General features: G+C 38.5%; 1 protein-coding gene across 1 annotated transcript; it reads right to left on the reverse strand.

Moving 5' to 3' along the window:
* Positions 1 to 6,635: 6,635 nt before the first annotated feature.
* Positions 6,636 to 12,703, reverse strand: LOC143877774 (leucoanthocyanidin reductase-like). Its single transcript, XM_077379994.1, has 5 exons — positions 12,410 to 12,703; positions 12,179 to 12,319; positions 11,869 to 12,106; positions 7,431 to 7,634; positions 6,636 to 7,090 (listed from the first exon to the last, which is right to left on the reverse strand). Exons 1-5 carry the CDS (start codon positions 12,590 to 12,592, stop codon positions 6,843 to 6,845), a joined length of 1,014 nt encoding a protein of 337 aa, XP_077236109.1. The 5' UTR covers positions 12,593 to 12,703; the 3' UTR covers positions 6,636 to 6,842.
* Positions 12,704 to 18,821: the final 6,118 nt, after the last annotated feature.

Genomic DNA, 18,821 nt, shown 5'->3' on the forward strand with positions numbered 1-18,821 from the left:
AGGGACTGCACCTTGGAACTCCACCAAAACCACCTAGGCATGACATGGCTGCCATGTTGGCACTACACCAGAGAAATGGGGATCGATTTAAGATTTTAGGGGGTCGATTTATCACTGCCCTATTATTATTTACTATTTTGGAAATCCTCAATTGCCAATGAGATGATATGAACTTAGGATATTTTTATTATTTACTATCTTGGAATTTTATGGACTTTTTTTTTCTTTTTTTTTTTGATATGTAGAGTTTTATGAACTTGTGATATTATTTGTGTCAAATATTTGCTAGATACATATAATCGTGACCTTGATGTTTATTATTCACTTTTGACGTGCACAATCACGATGCCTTAATGTTTATTAGTTAGTTTATTATGATAAGAAATACTTACATATAGAAATCTAGAGAAAATTCTCAAAAAAGTGGGAATTTTAATTGAAAATCTCAAAAAAGGGTTGAGTTGGCTAAATTCTCAAAAAAGGGAAAACACATTCCAATGCATGTTTTAAGACAAGAATGCCCTTGAGTTGCTTTTCCCTCCATCTTTTTGAGAAACGGATCCCAATGCATTTCACAAACACTATTTTTCACCCTTTTTAGCTTCTTTTTTCCCACGCCAAGTATTGAAAGTTCATTGCCTTTGGTAAAACTCCATTGTACACCCCCCTTCTATGATGAATTCAGCCCATTTTTCAAAATGGACTATACAGCCCATAGGATGATCCAAACCGCCCAATTGATGGGCCACAACGTAAATAGATCATGCCCCAAAATTCATTTCCATAGGATGATTCTAACCATCCGATCTAAAGAGGGACTTAGATTATGGAAACTTCAAAATGGATAAATTCACCTCATATTTTTCAAAATGGACTGTACAGCCCACACTATAGGATGATCCAAACCGCCCAATTTATGGGCCACAACATAAATAGGTTCTACCCCAAAAATTATTTTCATAGATGATCCCAACTGTCCAATCTATAGAAGTTTCCATAATCTAAGTCCCTTTTTAGATCAGATGGTTAGAATCATCCTATGAAAATGATTTTTAGGGCACAACCTATGTACGTTGTGGCTCATCAATTGGGCGGTTTAGATCATCTTATGGTATGGGCTGTATAGTCCATTTTGAAAAAAATTGGCTGAATTCATTCTAGAAGGGGGCTATACAATGGAGTTTTACCAAAGGCTTAATTCAATCTTTTTACCTTCTTCACAAACAAGTGCGAATCTGCCTCAATGAGTCGACCTGAAGGTCGACCATTTTACCTTATTCACAAACAGGTGTGAATTTGCCTTAATGGGTTGACCTGCAAGTCGACCTTTTCACCATATGACCAAACAGGTAGGAAAAGCATTTATGGGTCAACCTGCAGGTCGACCTTTCCACCATCCCGTTAGACAGGTTAAAAACATATGAAAAGGTCGACCGGTTTTTGCGATTTAAAAAAAAAAAATCAAACATCGTTTGCAGAAACCACTCCTCATAAAGACCACTTCCACACCTCCCCCCCCCCATTACAACCGTGTGTTTCCTCCCCAAACCCTAAATCCCTCCACTCCCCTCCCCTCCCCTCCCTCCACCATAACCCTAAGATCAATTACATCTAAAACCCTAAAACCCTCCTAAATATTTCCACTCCCACCCTCCACAAAACCCTACCTTAGAACCACTATTTATACCTTGGAACCACTACATATTGGTAAATAGTGGTTCCTAATTAGTGGTTCCCAGGTATAATTAGTAGTTCTGAGAATTTAAAACCCAATAAATAAACTCATTCTCACTTTTTTATAGTGTTTTTAGTGCATAACTTTTTGTAATCACAATTTAAACTCTCTAAACAAGTATTAGGCCATCTAAACTATGAACCACCATAAGATCTGAGTGTTTAGACAACTATTTAACCCATTGTTCATAAATTCATTGCAACATTGACACCTAATGAAGTACTATTAGATTGTGTGAAGCAATATTTCTACTCTGGAACCACTATTTATAATTTGGAACCACTATTTATAACTTGGAACCACTACATAATGGTAAATAGTGGTATAATTAGTGGTTCCTAAGTATAATTAGTGGTTCCTAGGTATAATGAGTGCTTATGAGTGTTTAAAACCCTATAAATACAATCATTCTCACAAGTATTAGGCCATCTAAACTATGAACCATCATAACATCCGAGTGTTTAGAAAACTATTTAACCCATTGTTCATAAATTCATTGAAACATTGACACCCAATGAAGTACTATTAGATTGTGTGAAGCAATATTTCTACTCTGGAACCACTATTTATACCTTGGAACCACTATTTATAGCTTAGAACCACTACATAATGGTAAATAGTGTTTCCTAGGCATAATTAGTGGTTCCTAAGTATAATTAGTGGTTCTTAGGTATAATGAGTGCTTATGAGTATTTAAAACCCTATAAATACAATCATTCTCACAAGTATTAGGCCATCTAAACTATGAACCACCTTAACATCCGAGTGTTTAAAAAATTATTTAACCCATTGTTCATAAATTCATTGAAACATTGCCACCCAATGAAGTACTATTAGATTGTGTGAAGTAATGTTTCTACTTTAGAACCACTATTTATACCTTGGAACCACTACATAATGGTAAATAGTGGTTCCTATGTATAATTAGTGGTTCTTAAGTATAATTAGTGGTTCCTAGGTATAATGAGTGCTTCTGAGTGTTTGAACCCTTATAAATACAGTCATTCTCACAAGTATTAGGCCATCTAAACTATGAACCACCATATCATCTGAGAGTTTCGAAAATTATTTAACCCATTGTTCATAAATTCATTGCAACATTGATACCCAATTAGATTGTGTGAAGCAATATTTCTACTCTGGAACCACTATTTATACATCGGAACCAGTACATAGTGGTAAATAGTGGTTCCTATGTATAATTTCTGCTTCTGAGTGTTTAAATACTGGTTCCCAGATATCAACAGTGGTTCTGAGAACAAACTATTGATTCTACAAATTTAAATAGTGGTTGTAATTGTATAGACATAAGTTTCATCCGGGTTTACTCTATATAGAAACATAGAGGGCAATAGAGAGATAGAGAGATTATGACAATACACCATAGCATTGTAAAGAGGATGATGACAATAACAAATGCCAAACAAAACCATAACAAATCCCTAACAAATAAATAAGATGATGACAATACACCATAGCATTGTAAGGAACATGTTAAACCTATGCAAATGTATCACAATGGACCTACCAGACAAGCTAGCTTATGGGTTTGATAGCCAAAGAAAAATAAAGAGATCCAATGGTAGATTTTAGGAGAAGGGAGTTTCACCTCTCTGCAATGGAATTTTAAAACAGACAATGGAGTTTTGTTTGGGCGTGGGGAAGAAAAAGGTAAGAAGAAGAAAAAAAAGTTAAAAATGTTAGGAGGAATGCATTGGGAACTGTTGCTTACTTTCTTGGAGGAAAAACCAACACAAGGGCATTTTCATCCAAAAACACTCCTAGGGATGCATTTCCCCATTTTTTGAGACATTAGCCAACTTTACCCTTTTTTGAGAATTTTCCCCAAAAAAAAAAACTATGGATCGAAGATGCCCAATAAACAAGCCAATATTGTTTGTAGCATAGTTAAAACGAAACAAATAAGAAACATGATGTAAAATTGGTTTACAAGTATTGTGCTTCATTATGTTGGACATTTGATTGGTTTGATCCACTTAATTATATTCTAAGACTTAAAAATTCAGAATTCAATGTTGTTACATGCAAACGTTATTTTGCTCAAAATAGAAAATACGATTCTTAGGTGTGAGTTTGCCTAAAACGATTTTTGTATTTTGTCATTTCAATTCTTGATTCCAGAATGAAACAAAGGAATGATTGGCTAAGTCTGGTAGAAAATAACTCATTCTCCATGGAATGAGACATGATGCCACAAACGTGAAGGAAATCCTATCCTAATAGCGTGATTAATTAGTATCTGTAAGTTAGTGCTAACCAAAAAATAAGCACTTGTTATAAAAGTAGCTTTATGAATAAACATGGGGTTAAACCCATCCAATCATTGTGGGACTCGTTGTGATGGACTGATGTGTTGGACTTGGTATTCCCCAAAATATTAAAGGAGCCAATCACGTACATATGGTATCACTTATTCCACAATTGATTTTTAGATGTTGCCAACCATATATAAAGGAGCCATTGGGATGCGCTTAACATAAAAATAAGAGGAAAGGAAAATATAGATTCTCATGTTTTCTCTTTCCTTTTCCACTTGATTTGTGAGTTAAGTCAGCCTGAAAAAATTGTGTTACATTTAAAAAATTTCCAACCGACAGTGGGTATCATGTGAATAGTAAATAACAATCATGTTTTTAAATTTTGACCGAAATTAATCGTATACGCCCGAAACGATACAATATTTGGACCAAAATTTCGCAACTTTGTATATCCCGAAATAAATTTCATCAAAAATTTAAGGATTTCACCCAGAAATCTCAATTTTTATTCATTATTTAATATTATCCCAAAATTTTAGCCAATATTTTGTACGAGATAAAAATATGAGGAAATTTGATTTCCACGGATTTCGGCCGATATTTCAAAATTTCGGTTTCGGTGAGGTCTGAAACTTGTACTGAAACCGAGATTTAAAATCATGATAACAACCAAACTATGCCAGAAAGGGATAATATGTCCTTTTACTTTGATTTAAGAAGACAACCTAGGAGTTAAGGCACTGATTTAAAAGAATTTTCTTCTGAATATGCTAAGCATTCATGCCAAATGCTTTTACCATTCCCCACCTCCTGCCCAACTTTAATTTCTCAACTTTTGCCTGGCCGTTCAATTATTCCAAAATAAGACCACCTAGTAGAGGTGTCCCTTGCGATGGAAAACATTAAACATTATGATCAAATGGCTAAGATGAAGACACTAGAAAACTAGCTGGTGGGGTCCGTTAGATGCATCCCTTGAAGCCCAAATGACGCCGTGTGCCACTCACCACGACTGCGTAATAAGTAGTCTCAATGTAGAAAAGCGGACCCTTTTACTTGCATGAATTGAAGCACAAATAAAAATCTAAAAGTTTCCCCAGGCTAGTGCTATGGATACTAACTAGTAAACATGATGTTCACAAATCGGCCAAGATTACTGAACAAATTTGTCTAGTAGAATCTTGGGATAGAGCAAGAAGAGATCCAATCAACAGCACACGTAGCTGGGATGGCTAACATCCCAACCATAGAATTCGGTGGGCTGATCTCATCCGTCAGATGCTCATGCCCATCTTAAGTCGAAACAAGGGACAGATAATATCTTATTATCAGGGATAAGTCGCCTTGTGAGAGTAGGTTGATATTAACACTCCCCTCTTTTTACTCTGATCAGATTTACCTCTTTCTTGCTCTCCTTTGTCGTTGTTAAAGAACTTATTTTATTATAATAGCCAATGATAAAAAATTTAAAACAATTAGATTTATGGTAAAATAGAAACTAATGAGCATGCAATTATTTGAAGGCAAAAGGGGCCCCGAGATACAGGCATTAGTATTTCAAAACTTATGATGAGGAACTCAGCCACAATAAAAGGAAATTTGATTCAGGTGCGCAAATAATTGATGTGGTCAAATTTTTTTTATTAATTAGAGTGAGTGAAAAGAATTTTAATTGAACTGACTGGGCAAAACTCAGACTCGGAGCCCAGGTTAACGAGTCAACTCAGGCACGTCAATGATCGCAATAAGGAGTTTTCAAACAGTAACTAAATCCACTATGAATTATGACGTTTGCTGACATACATAGCTTTTTTGCTGGATAAAAATTCCAGAGGACTGCTAAATCTGTTTGGTAAAAAAAAACAAAAGGTTGACCCTCTATTGTGAGACTAAAAACAACCCTCACCTAACAAGGAAAACAGGGTGGCCCAGATTTTACTCTTGGATGGTCTCGTAAGAATTAAAAAAAAAAAGAAAAAAAGGTGGGGGTCCCTTGGTAGACAAAATCAGATTTGAGGATCCAGTGTAAAGGCGATTAAGAAATGGGTCATTTAAAACTTGGGAAATTATATGGTGGCCGACCGTGTGGTGAAAATGGTAGAGAGAGAGAGAAAGACCTGTTACCCTTGATTTCTGATCCAAAAAAAGTAAAAAAGTATAGCTTTTTTTATTAAAAAAAGAAGAAGAGGGTTTTCTCTCTTCGACCTTTACATCACACGATCTGCCACCAGATAAAATCTAGTCTCCAAGTGCAATGTTTCAGAAGTACGTTTTTGGGAAACTTCCTAAGCAAATTCCAACCATTCACAATGGGACCCATTCTTATTCTTGATATTCTGATCGTCCAAACCTATGAGTAAGTTAAAGGTGTACAAATGATAGGTGTGTCACTCACCAAACCCGTGTAAGAAGTAGTCTCAATTTCACCAAAATGCATGTGGGCCAGCTTTATTTATATGAATTGAAGCACAAATAAAAATCTAAAAATTTCACCAGGCTTGTGCAGACATATGGATACTAACTAGTTAATATGTAGTTCCCAAACCCAAGGCTAAACAAATGGCCAATATTGCTGAACAAATTTGTCTCCTGCAACCTTGGGCTAGGATAGATCAAGGAGAGGTACAATCAAGCACATGCCGTCTTTTATTTGCATGAATTGAAGCACAAATAAAAGTCTAAAATTTTCACCAATTTTTTGCCAACATATGGATACTAACTACTAAATATGTAGTTCCCAAAGCCAAGGCTAAACAAATGGCCAAGATTACTGAACAAATTTGTCTACTACAATCTTGGGCTAGGATAGAACAAGGAGAGGTACAATATCAAGCACATGTAGCCGTGATGGCTAATATTTCCACCATAGAATTTGTTGGGGTGATCTCGTCCTTCGGATGCTCGTGCAGTTTCCCGGCATAGTCGTCAAAGCACTCCGCCATGCTACGAAACGGAATGTCGGGATAGAGAGTCGTAACTTCGAGGTCGTTATGTCCTTCGATCGGAAAGATCTGGCACCCCTTTATAAAGATGTCGTGGGTGAATGCCGCAACGATGCTCCGGGGGATACAGTTTTCTTCAAGCAAGACAGTGAATTTGGTAAACATGAAGTTTAAGGAAATTGAAACTAACACTCCCATCCTTTGTAGTCGTAAAAAAAAAGGAGTACTGAACTTATATTTGGGTATGGTCGGTTTGAGCTTTTGCTAATTTTAAGGTAAAAGCTCAACCCGAATTTCCAAAAATCGTCCCGAGTTGCACCCCTACTTGATAAAATATTTAAAACAAATTGTGGGGGTGTACCCAACCAAAATAAAAGGTTGAAAATTTCAGTTAGCAAAGTTAATCCTTTAATATTGTGAATTAATGAGTATTATCTAGTGTTATAACGGAATATTAAATGAGATTTGGTGAACCTTCAGCTGCTGAGAGTAGGTCGTCCTCTGTGACGATGACTCTAGGGAGTGTTCTACCGATCTTTTTCTCCCACATAGACGAAAGTTCGTTTATGTTGAGGAAATTGCTGGTTGGCCGGAAATGGACACTTTTGTTGAGCGTGCGGATATCGTCCACTGCCTTCATTGTAAATTTTCCGATGTCGGTTCCGGCAACAAAGTAGGCTAAGACACAAATATGAAATGAAATTAGGGGTCAGGGTAAAAGAGCGAATAATGAGCGTGCATTTATTTGAAGACAAAAGGGGGCCCAACTCACTGGCATTTGCCACTCTTAAAAGTTAGACATGCAAGTTTGTCTCAAATGTGAACAGATAATAAATGAAACAAGACAGAAGGGGGCCTAACTCACTGGCATTTGCCACTCTTAAGTACACCGGGGTTCATAAAAATGGGTTTTGCTACGTTAAGCATCATTTAATTGCCTTTGGGAACTTGAATTTACAAATTTACACATACTATGAAACTTTTACACATATTTTCATATGTTTTTCGTCTATGTGTAAACTCAAGATCCCAAGGGCAAAAAAACTATGTTAGCAAAACCCTTTCTCTATCTTATGGGGTGGGTTGTCTGTTCAGGATGAATCCTTGAACATGTGGGTTGCCTCATTAACATGGACTTATTAACAAGATCAACAGTCTTGATCTCTCACATGTACCACCAATACCCTTTCACAAAAGTCATTTTTAGTATCAACAGTAAAAGGCAATTTGGGTCCTAGCAGGGGACATATGGGAGCATGTCCATGAGATCAGAGTTTTTATATGGTGAACGACAGCCATGTATGCTAGCGGTATCGCCCTTGATATTTGATCCAACAGCAGACCACTTTTTAAGAGGCTGCTGTTGGATCAAATATCAAGGATGGTACTTCCAGCGTACCACCTACAAGGGACTTGACGGTCGGACATCATATAATTTCTCATGAGATCAAGAGCATGAGATTTGTTTTTCGGTCCAAACTCAAAATTGATTTTGAGTCCAGTAACCAGTTTTGGACTCAAAAGCACACTACAATGTTTTGATATAAAGACAAACCGACGTTGTACTTTTTAGGGTGTTTTTTTTGGCGAAATACATGTTCTACTTTGCTTTATTTGCAACAACAGTCTCCTAGTTTAACAATTTACAGATACAGTTACCACAATTTGAGTGAATCTGGGAAATTAGGTCTTGAAATCAACTTGTGACCAACATATCCTTGGTAGATTTTTTTTAACCAAGAAAAGATCAAAATGTCCTCATACGTCAAAACACGAAAATAACCTTGAAAAAAAGCCCAAAATACCCATGATGCTAAGTGATACGTTTTGATAGGGTGGGTCGCACCAACTCAACCCAATCCCATGCATAGGGTGGGGCCCACCATTTTGCCTCATGTTTTGATGGGAGAGGTCCCACGATCTCCAACCGAGCCCATTTATAGGGTGGGGTCAACCATTTTACACCTCATGTTTTGATGGGGTGGGCCCATTTGTTTTCGCCCATGCATAGCGTGTGCTAAGAATGCTGTTATATATAGAAATGATATTCCCATACCCCGTTTTCAAAACATAACATATTTCATTGGATTTTTGGTCTTTTTACAAGGTAAATTCATCATTTGACCAATGAGGACGTTTTCATCTTTTTTTTTTTATTATTTTTTGGAATGGTGAGATTTCATTAAAAAGAAGCATTGACCAGGACGGTCAAACCTACAAAGATGACGATCGACGAAAATAAAAGAAAGAGAAATACAAGATTTCTCATCAAGGGGGTAGAAAGTCATATATCTCTAGCAGCCAACACCCCTTCACGGACAAGGTGATCCGCCTCTCCATTCGCCGATGAGGACGTTTATGTCTTCTTTTAAGTAAAAATATCTACCATGGTTAATTTTGGTCCATGGCATAAACTGATTTGAAAAATTCACTCAATTGTGATGACTCTAGGTAAATTATCAAACTAGATGACTTTTTTTGCAAAGAAAGCAAAGTGGAAGACCTTGTTTTACAAAAAAACACTTTCCTTTTTTTTTTAATGTAACCAGCTTCCAAAAGCTATTACAAAATCCAAAACAAGAGGGCCTTAAAGAAGAGAATGAGAGCATAGTGATTTTCTTGTAATCAATTTAAAATATGTTTGGATACCTCATGCATTTGTATTTTGATTTGGATTTGAGTCTTTGATACAAAACACATCAATCATCTTCATGATCATGTTTTAAGAGGGGGGGGGGAGGGCGGGAGGTCTTGCTGCTGCCGGAGCAACATCGAGGAGCAGCTATGGTGAAGGGAGTTGCTACAAATATTGATTTCCAAATAATATCTCGCAGAACAGATTTGAAAGTCGGAATTTTTTGCACTGTTGTAGCTGATTTGGAAATCTAGGGAAGTCGGAATTTTTTACACTGTTGTAGCTGATTTGGAAATCTAGGGATCTGATACAGTTCAAAATATCAACTAAATCCAAATCTAAATCTAAATCTTGTTGGTATCCAAACGTGGCCGGGAGATGATAAATTCACACCCTCATAACGTGTATTGTTGCAGGGGTGGGAATTTATCATAAGCCTGATGGGTGACACACGGGGATGGTCCAAAGAAGACACGCTAGTACTACTTTTGTACCACGCATCACAATCATAAATAAAAATACTCGGGATATAGCCTGATGGGTCAAAATGAAAGCCTGATGGGTGTCACGAGTCACATGACACCAAATGTTGCAACATGAGGTGGGTCTTGTCTATTTCAAAAGAGGAGCCGCGAAATGGCTTCCTCCCAAATTGCTTAGACATTTCCAAAAAACAAAAAAAGGATCTAAATACTCGATCATCCGATATCTCCCGTGACAGGATGCGAATGATGTCAGACTACTTGAAATTTCGAAAATAAGCAACAAAATTGGCGAGAAGGACAGTCCGATGGACCATCCAAATCCGAAACTATACTGACAGCATCTATAGTTCTATACACATTATCAATATCAAATGGACACATCTTGGAAACATATCATAGGACCTAAAATCCGAATTCACTGTACTATTTTATGAAAATACCCTCCCACTTTCAATATTATTTTCAGTAATTTTTTATAAAAATAAGGCATATGCATTTATTTCGAGGTATTCTTATTTTGAATATATTATCATGGGAAATATTAGATTCGCCTCCCCTTTTTTTAAACTTGGAACAGCCCCCTCTACTAGAAAAGAGTAGTCATAAATACGCTAGAGGAGGGGGCTCTCCCATGTAAAAAGGGGGGCAAATATATCACTTCTCTTTTATCATTCATCTGTTTCAAGACTTGAAGTCTCTAGTTACCGTCTCATCTTTCTTCTAAAAGTATTGACACTAAGTTCCTAACCCAGTGCGCTGCCGCTCGAGCTACCACTTGCTCTTGCTAATTTTTTGTACAATGTCGGACCTACTGAGACATTCCGATGGACGGTCTATTTTGAAATGGATCTTGACCCAGTAAGGCATAAGTCGATCCGATCGGGACTAAGTAGATCAGTTAACACCCGTGTGTCTAAGAAATGGAACGGTGCTATTCTACCAACTCCCACAACAAATAGCTTTTGAGAAGTGATATAATTGCCCCTTCGGTTTTACTTGGGACAGCCCACTCTAGTGCAAAATAGTAGTCCTACATAATTCATAAACAAACTAGAGAGGTTGTCCCCATTAAAAAAAGGGGGCGAATAAATCATTTCCCTAGCTTTTTGTACTCCTCAACCACATGGGGCCAAATGTGCGAACTCTCCAACTCAAGCATACAGACTCTGTACGTTTCAGATATACGGAAAAATTGCCCAATGGGGGACATCAAAATATGAGAATTGCCAAGGGGGAGACACTTTTGAAAAATTGTTAGAGAGGAACGAAATGGGGGTTATCAAGTCTCTAATGCTCTGTTTGGATGCCGGGTTTTTTTTTTTTCCTGGGATTTATGTGGGTAAAAGGTAGGAGACAAAAGAGGGGACAAGCATTAATTAGAGAAAGATATTATGATGAGTGGAGAGAGAGGGTAGAGAGAGAAAGAGAGACCACCCTTTTCAAGACAATATTTTGCTGATGTCAGCAAGAAAAAGCTGATGTGACCACTAAACCTTTACCCACATAAATCCTGGGAACAAAAAAAACCCAGCAACCAAACAGAGCATAAAAGGGGCTTATCAACCCTCTAAATGGGGTTATCAAACTCTCAAAAAGGGGGTTATCAACCCTCTTTAACAATTTCTCAAAATTGTGTCCCCGGTTGACAATTCTTGTATTTTGGTGTCACCCATTGGCAATTTTTATGTTGAGTTTCATAGAAAGCTCCAGGAGGAGTGTCCTTCTACGAATCTTTGTAGATATTACTCTCTTTCTTACTAATTTTATTTTATTTTTCTTTGAATTTTCCAACCTTTAACGCTACCATCACCGTAGATTTGGAAGCGATCCAACGGTGGGAGGACCTCAGCAGGGTGGGTGTTGTCGTGATACGGCCATGCAGCAATGGAGTTACAGCATATGTAGGTGTAAGGGATACCGGCTGCCTCGGTTGCCCGTCTCACCATTCGCTTCTCGTTGTACATAGTGAGTCCCGGCTCAACCGGGTCCGCTCTGTCTATGTCGTGCCCAAACTCGGACGGCAAAAACCTCTGCAAAACCAACCATCAGAATAAAACATAAGCAAAATAAATAACCCTAACCATCTTTGGTTCTGTTACTACCTCAACAGTGCCAACGGTTTTGATGGCCTTGATCAAGATGAGTTGGTCAATTATGCTGCTACCTCCCACTGCTGATATTACCACATCAATCTGGAGTTCCCTTATCAAATTCTCCATAAAATCCCCATCATCTATTGATCCCTGAAACAAACCATTAATAAAAACATGAGGAAAAAAAATCAACCTTTGAAACAGTAGGGTAAAAATCAAAGGCAGAAATTAGAAGCTTACATGTACAATGATGGCACCTTTCTCTTGGAGGGCTCTAATGGTTTTAGCCTTAGATGGGTTCCCGTTGACAGTAGAGCGAACGAGAATAAAGGTGGTTCGGCCTGTAGCTAGGCTAGATTCAGCAACGAACCGGCCAATGAACCCGGTAGAACCGACAATAAGAGTGCGGTTGCAAATTGTCATCTTGGGTGAGCCCGGTCTGATGACTTGGTCTGACCCTGAACTCAACCCTCAGCTGACACAGACTTAAAGCCTCACTCCGGCAATGTTGGGTTTGGGTTAAATAGGAGGAAGTTGACGAGTCTTCATCTAACACACGCAACGAACAGTCTATGTTCTTTCTGATTCGGGTTAGCTAAGTGGGTGTGGGCCTTATCCTTTTAAAGAAGAGTAGGTGATCACCCGGTAGTTGGTGGAGAAAAAAGAAAGGGAAGTGATATTTACGTGCCATTTCATCACCAGGACACCCAGCGCCAGTGTACGTGGCAATCGAGGCCACTAGATTCTTCTGACATCAAGTACTTTAAGCCCCCTTTAGTCATTGGTATAGTGGCACCAGGTGAAAGGGGCGTAAATATCACTTCCCTAAAAAAAATCTTGTAATTGTCATTAGATTAAATAAGCTGTTGGATATCACGGTGTCAATTTTGGCTCGGGCTTGGAAGCTCGCTCGAGCTCGGCTCGAATCGTTAACGTAGTTAAGAATTTAATATATTTAAAAATATATATTATATATTAATATATACACTAAAAGGGTTGTCCAGGGAGTGAAAGAGGGAGGCAAAATATGTCACTTCATTTTTGGAACCCCATTTGTTACTTGGACCACCCCCATAGTGTAAAAAAAGTAGTCAAATTACACTAGATAGGGCTGTCCAGGGAAGAAGAGGGGTGTGAACTTAATATAACCCGAGCTCGGTAAGGCTTGCGAGCCTGACCGAGCTGAGCCCGAGCCTGGTTCGAGCCCGAGCCGAGCCCAGGCCGAGCCGAGCCTGGCCAAGCTCGGCTCGGCTCGGCTCGTTTACACCCCTACCCAATTCTTTATTACCATGAGATGCCGTTGGATATCACCCAATTCGATATTCGCTCCATAAATCAACAAAATAAGAACCATATATCTCCCCCAAATCTTCTTGAACCAGACAATTCAATATGATAGGGAGGAGAAAGTTTTCATAAGATTGTAGTTGTTTCTTTGGCTTTCTTGTTTCTATTTTCTTTTCTTTTTCCGGTTCCTCTTGTACAACTCAATTTTTTTTTAATGAATCTGATTGGGGTCTGCCTAACCCCAGCTTACCCATCAAGTAAAAAAATTTAATAAGCACTGTATGTTCAAAGAAAAGGGATTTGCTAAGGACCACAGCACCAGGCATTTCGCCCTGGTGCATGAGAAAGCAGCCACATGGAATAATTAAATGAATAAGTCAAAATCTGTTCTAAAGTGAGCCTATGTGGCGGCTGCTCTCTGGTACAACAGGCCCCTCCTCGACAAGCCTTGTACTATGTCCATCAACAATCCATAGGCTTTCTTTGGATTGAAGGAATATTTTTGGAAAAGTTTGGAAATGAAAAACTTTTCCAGGATTTCCCGTTTTTCCATTACGTGATTACACGTGGTAAAGAAGTAAATTAAACACGGCAGTTGAGGTTTTATATACAGGGGGAACCTATAATTTGTGAGTGGATTTCACCTCCGTCACGACTGAATCTTACGAAATCAGCCCATTCACTTTTCTGTGAATTGTTGAGATGAGTCTAACTGTAAACCAGCTTTTTAATCTCAGTCATTCACGGGAAAGTGAATTCGAGCGATCCACTTAGTCACAATGGAGGTGAACCAGCCTCTTAATTTATCAGTTAAATTTACAATTTGCCTATAAATTGTGGAAATTAAAAAGTTTTCCACGGAAATTTTTTGCAAAAGAAATGTTTTTCCTGAAATCAAAACAGAGCCTAATTAATTATTCCTAAAAGATTTTACTAGTAATGAATAGAGTTCCTACTCACGGATTAGATAACTTATCTACTCCGTGGACTTCAAATACAGTGGAGGCCACATGGTTTGGGCGATCCAAAGCATTCATTTCATGGGCCTCACATAAATAGGGTGTGTCCAAATATCAGCTCCATAGGATCATTCCAACCCTTTGATTTGTGGAGGCAAAAAATGGACAGATTTGTTAAAGTTTATACCCATCCATATTTTGCCACCACAAAACGAAGGGTTGGGATGATCCTATAGAGCTGATTTTTTTGGGCACACCCTATCCATGTGAAGGCCCAACAAATTAATGCTTTGGATCACCCAAACAATGTGTGGCCCCCATTGTATTTTAACCCCACGGAGTTGATAAGTTATCGACTCCGAGGAGCAGGAACTCTTCTCCCTTTAAATAATGCGGATTATTGTAATGTTTTAAACAGGGAAATGTTATCAGTAATACTGCATTTTGATGAGGGCACTCCTCACTTTATTACAATTATGGTATGGCCTGCACCATAGGATGATCCAAACCGTCCATTAGATGGGCCACAACCTAAATAGGTGGTGCCCCAGAAATTATTTCCATAGGTTGATCCTAACCCTATGATCTGTAGATAGTTAGGATCAACCCTCTAACATTCAGATCGGAGGGTTAGTATCAACATATGGAAATGATTTTTGAGGCACAAATTATTTAGGCAGTGGCCCATCTAATAGACGGTTTGGATCATCCTATGGTGCGGGCCATACCGTACTAATAAAGTGAGGAGTGCCCTCATCAAAATAGAGTAATGGTGATAACATTTCCCTTTAAATAATGTGTTGCTGGGCATGCACATGATGCTTCATATTCTCCTTTATAAATATAGTATATATGTTGTAAACAACGTTTTAAGTAACGTGGGGCATGTTCACGATACCTCATATTTGTACTTCCACTTTCTGATAAAGGAAAAAACTTCCGAGACCGGATATTGTTTAGAAAATAAGAGGATTCGTAAAATTTGACCAGCGATTTTGTCATTTCCAGTGTGTTTTTTATCATTTCTTGGGGATTCGTACTCTCTTCCTTATCGTAATGCGCTGAGCACGAATCCCGTTTTGCAAGTGTACTAAAAAATGTTTGATATATAGTGCTGCTACCGAGGCTGAGAGAAGTGGAATCGAACCTAAACCCACACGTTACATGGCATGGTAGGGATAGTTTTGCCATCTAAAGGGGGGAAAAGCCAAGGAAAAAGGGTAAATGATTTCTGCGCTCCAAAGTTTTGATAAACATGTGCTTCACTTGTTTGTCGTGTAGTATTTCAAAGGATGTCAGAGGATATTACAGTTCTCAAAAAGCTCTTAAAACACTTTAAATACTATACAACAAACAAATGGAGCACATGTTTATCAAAACACTGGAGCGCTGAAATTATTTCCAGACAAGAAAACCTTAACAAGATTGCTAACACGTGAAGTGGCCATCAGTTCTGTTTCACTTTGGGTCCAAGACTCGGTTAACATATGTGCAAGTGGAACTAAGCAAATTCCCTTTTAACACATTACCAATCTTTCCCTTGTTTTTGGGTTTTTTCTATATGAAAACGGGAAAACTACCCCTCCCATGCCACATGGCATGTGGGGGATTTGTTAGGTCACACTTGGTTTTAATCTCAGTATCCGTAGCAGCATTCTTTTAAGTAATGTGTTTTTTGATAACGAGACAAACTTTCACCTTGTCTTCTCTTTTTAAATTGGCTGCTGAGAGCTTTTATGAAATTGGAACCAAGGTTTAAAATTTCGGTTTCGGTACTGGTTTCAGACCTTGAAATTTCAAAATTTTGACCGGAATTATGAAATTTTGGTCGAAATCTATCACCAAACCTTAAACTAATATTTTATTCAATATTAAATTTCGGTCGAAATTTCGGTGAAATATTAAATTAATATAAAAAAAAGTTTTTTGGGTCAAATTTCGGAACAACCGAAATTCCGAAATTTACCCATTTCCGTGTCAGTCTCGAAATTTAAAACCATGATTGGAACAGCTTTTGACAGATGGTTAGCGTAAATCCTGTCTCTTTTAAGTGTAATAATTGTAGCCCATCCTAATTTGCAGTTACAGTTATCAAATTGGGGAGTGATAAATCGACCCCCCTCTTTCTCTCTCTAACCCAGAGGAGAGAGAAAGACACATAGGGGTCGATTTAAGATATTTGTATTTTCCCTAATTCTTTCATTAATTTAAGAAATTATTAAAATGATTGTTGTCACATTGCATTTATTCGACGAAAAGAAGTCTATTGGTATGTTGTAAATTGATTAATAACAACGCTGTTGGTAATTTGCCAAAATTGGCAATACGACAGGCGTGACAACTATGCAAACTTTCTTATTTTTACCTCTCTTGTATATGTATTATGGACTTTCCACCTCTGAGTGTTGATTTCTAGGGGTGCAACTTGGGTTGGGTCTGGTTGAGCTTTCGCTGAAAATTTAATTGCAATCAACCTGAACACGGCTCAATTTTACGGTAAAAGCTCAACCCAAATTCCCCAAAACCGACCCTAGTTGCACCTCCACCTCTCCTGTATTTAAGGTTTTGAATAAAATGGCTTCTCTAAGTATAACAAATGATGGATTTAGTGTGAACAGAGCAAACTAATTAAAGACGCTGAACTGTAATTATTGTTACGAAATTCTCTGATTAATAGAAAAAATCTGTAAATATCTTTAACCTTTGCAAGCCTTGATTCGAACAAACTCCAATAATCCAAGATCTTCAAAATTTATGTTTAAATGGGACTGGCTAATTACGTGTGACGTCGACTGGGTATTTAATCAAAGACAATATTTCCACGAAACAAGTGGTGGTCCTGACCATTCGATGTATGCCGGTACTTACCCATTGTTTCAACAGGGAGTGAAATATGAAAAGTTTCCTACTTGAAAAAGAAGAAGAAGAAGGACAGGTTATATTCCCCGGGAAGTGGAGATAAGATTCAAGGGCTCAATTCGCTCCCTCTGCCCTTTCCAAATGAGCGGACATAAACTTCAAAAAGCAAGTGTGTGTTCTTGTCATTTTCTCTTTTGCTAGCACTAAATCATGAGACATTATTTGTAAAGCACAAGAGAAATTCAAAATCATGATTCTAGATGCAACGTTTTGCCAACCTTCCTACATTGGGCCCACCTCGTTAATATCAAACATTCATACGACCGAAGAGTAAATAATTTTTACAATTTTTTGGTGGCCTTTTGGTCACTGATTATCAAATTTTGCATGCTAATATTAATTTCTACTCATTTTTCATTACGACTCTTAATCAAATAGTTAGAATTACACAATCTTAACAAATTTTGGGCAATGAACAATTCAAGATGAGATCTACCTGCTCTGTGTCTCTCTTCTCTCAAGTCTTAGAGGGACTGTGCATTCGGTTAAAACCGAACCGTTTTTACCAAAATTAACCGCAACCGAAATATGTGATAACCGAACCGAACCGAAACCGAGAAATGATTTCGGTTAGAACCGAATAATGAGCAGCCCTTGAACTATTGAACCCAAACCAGTACCCAAAAGTCTCAAACCTATTTTAAACCGGTCTCACAGCTACAGCAGACACCAGACGAAGTTGAGAGGTGGCCGGAGTTGAGATGTGGCCGGAGGCGGAGCTGCGGAGGCAAAAGTGCAGAACGTGAAAACCCTACCTGCTCTGTGTCTCTCTCTCTCTTAAGTCTTAGTCTCTTTGGCCTTTGGTTAAAATGGAAAGAGAACCCTAGATTTAACTTTTAACTTTTTCACCTCACAAGCTCATGACCTGGCAAACGGGTGGGCCGGGCCGGGTCAACCAGCGGGTGATGCGGGTGCAAGTGACACGGGTCGGGTCAGGAAATGACCCGCATTTTTGCGGGTCAGAATTTATGTGACCCACGCGGCCTGCGGGTGGGCCGGGTCAACCCGCTGGTCACCCGCAAATTCAAACAGTGGTTAAATTCAAACGATTTTTTTAATTTAGGAAAATGTTAAAACTTAAAAGTAGGTATGGCCGGCACCGTGGGATGATCCAAACCGTCCATTAGATGGCCCACAGCCTCTCTCTGTATTAGGTGTCTTCCGTGAGAGTTTTTTTTTTTTGAGATATTTTAGATCCTGCTTGCCTTCGCTGAACACGTGTCCCCTTAGCTGCCATATCTATGCTTGCCTATACAGGTAGCTTTCCAAGAATCTGTACTCCCTCCTCCCCGCCACGACTCTATCCTTAGAAACGGATTTTTGGGGACTCTCTCTCTCTCTCTCTCTCTCTCTCTCTCTCTTCCACGTTGCAAAATCTCTCCCTAGAGAGCTACCTCTCTCTCTCTCTCTCTCTCACTCTCACTCTCAGAGACACACCGCTACCCTTGCCTCTCTACCTCAAACAACTGCAGGCCCATCTCTCTCCG

This window comes from Tasmannia lanceolata, unplaced genomic scaffold, assembly GCF_043159265.1.
Source record: "Tasmannia lanceolata isolate RefF3 unplaced genomic scaffold, GAP_Taslan_0.1 ptg000005l, whole genome shotgun sequence".
NCBI classification, from domain to species: Eukaryota; Viridiplantae; Streptophyta; class Magnoliopsida; order Canellales; family Winteraceae; genus Tasmannia; species Tasmannia lanceolata.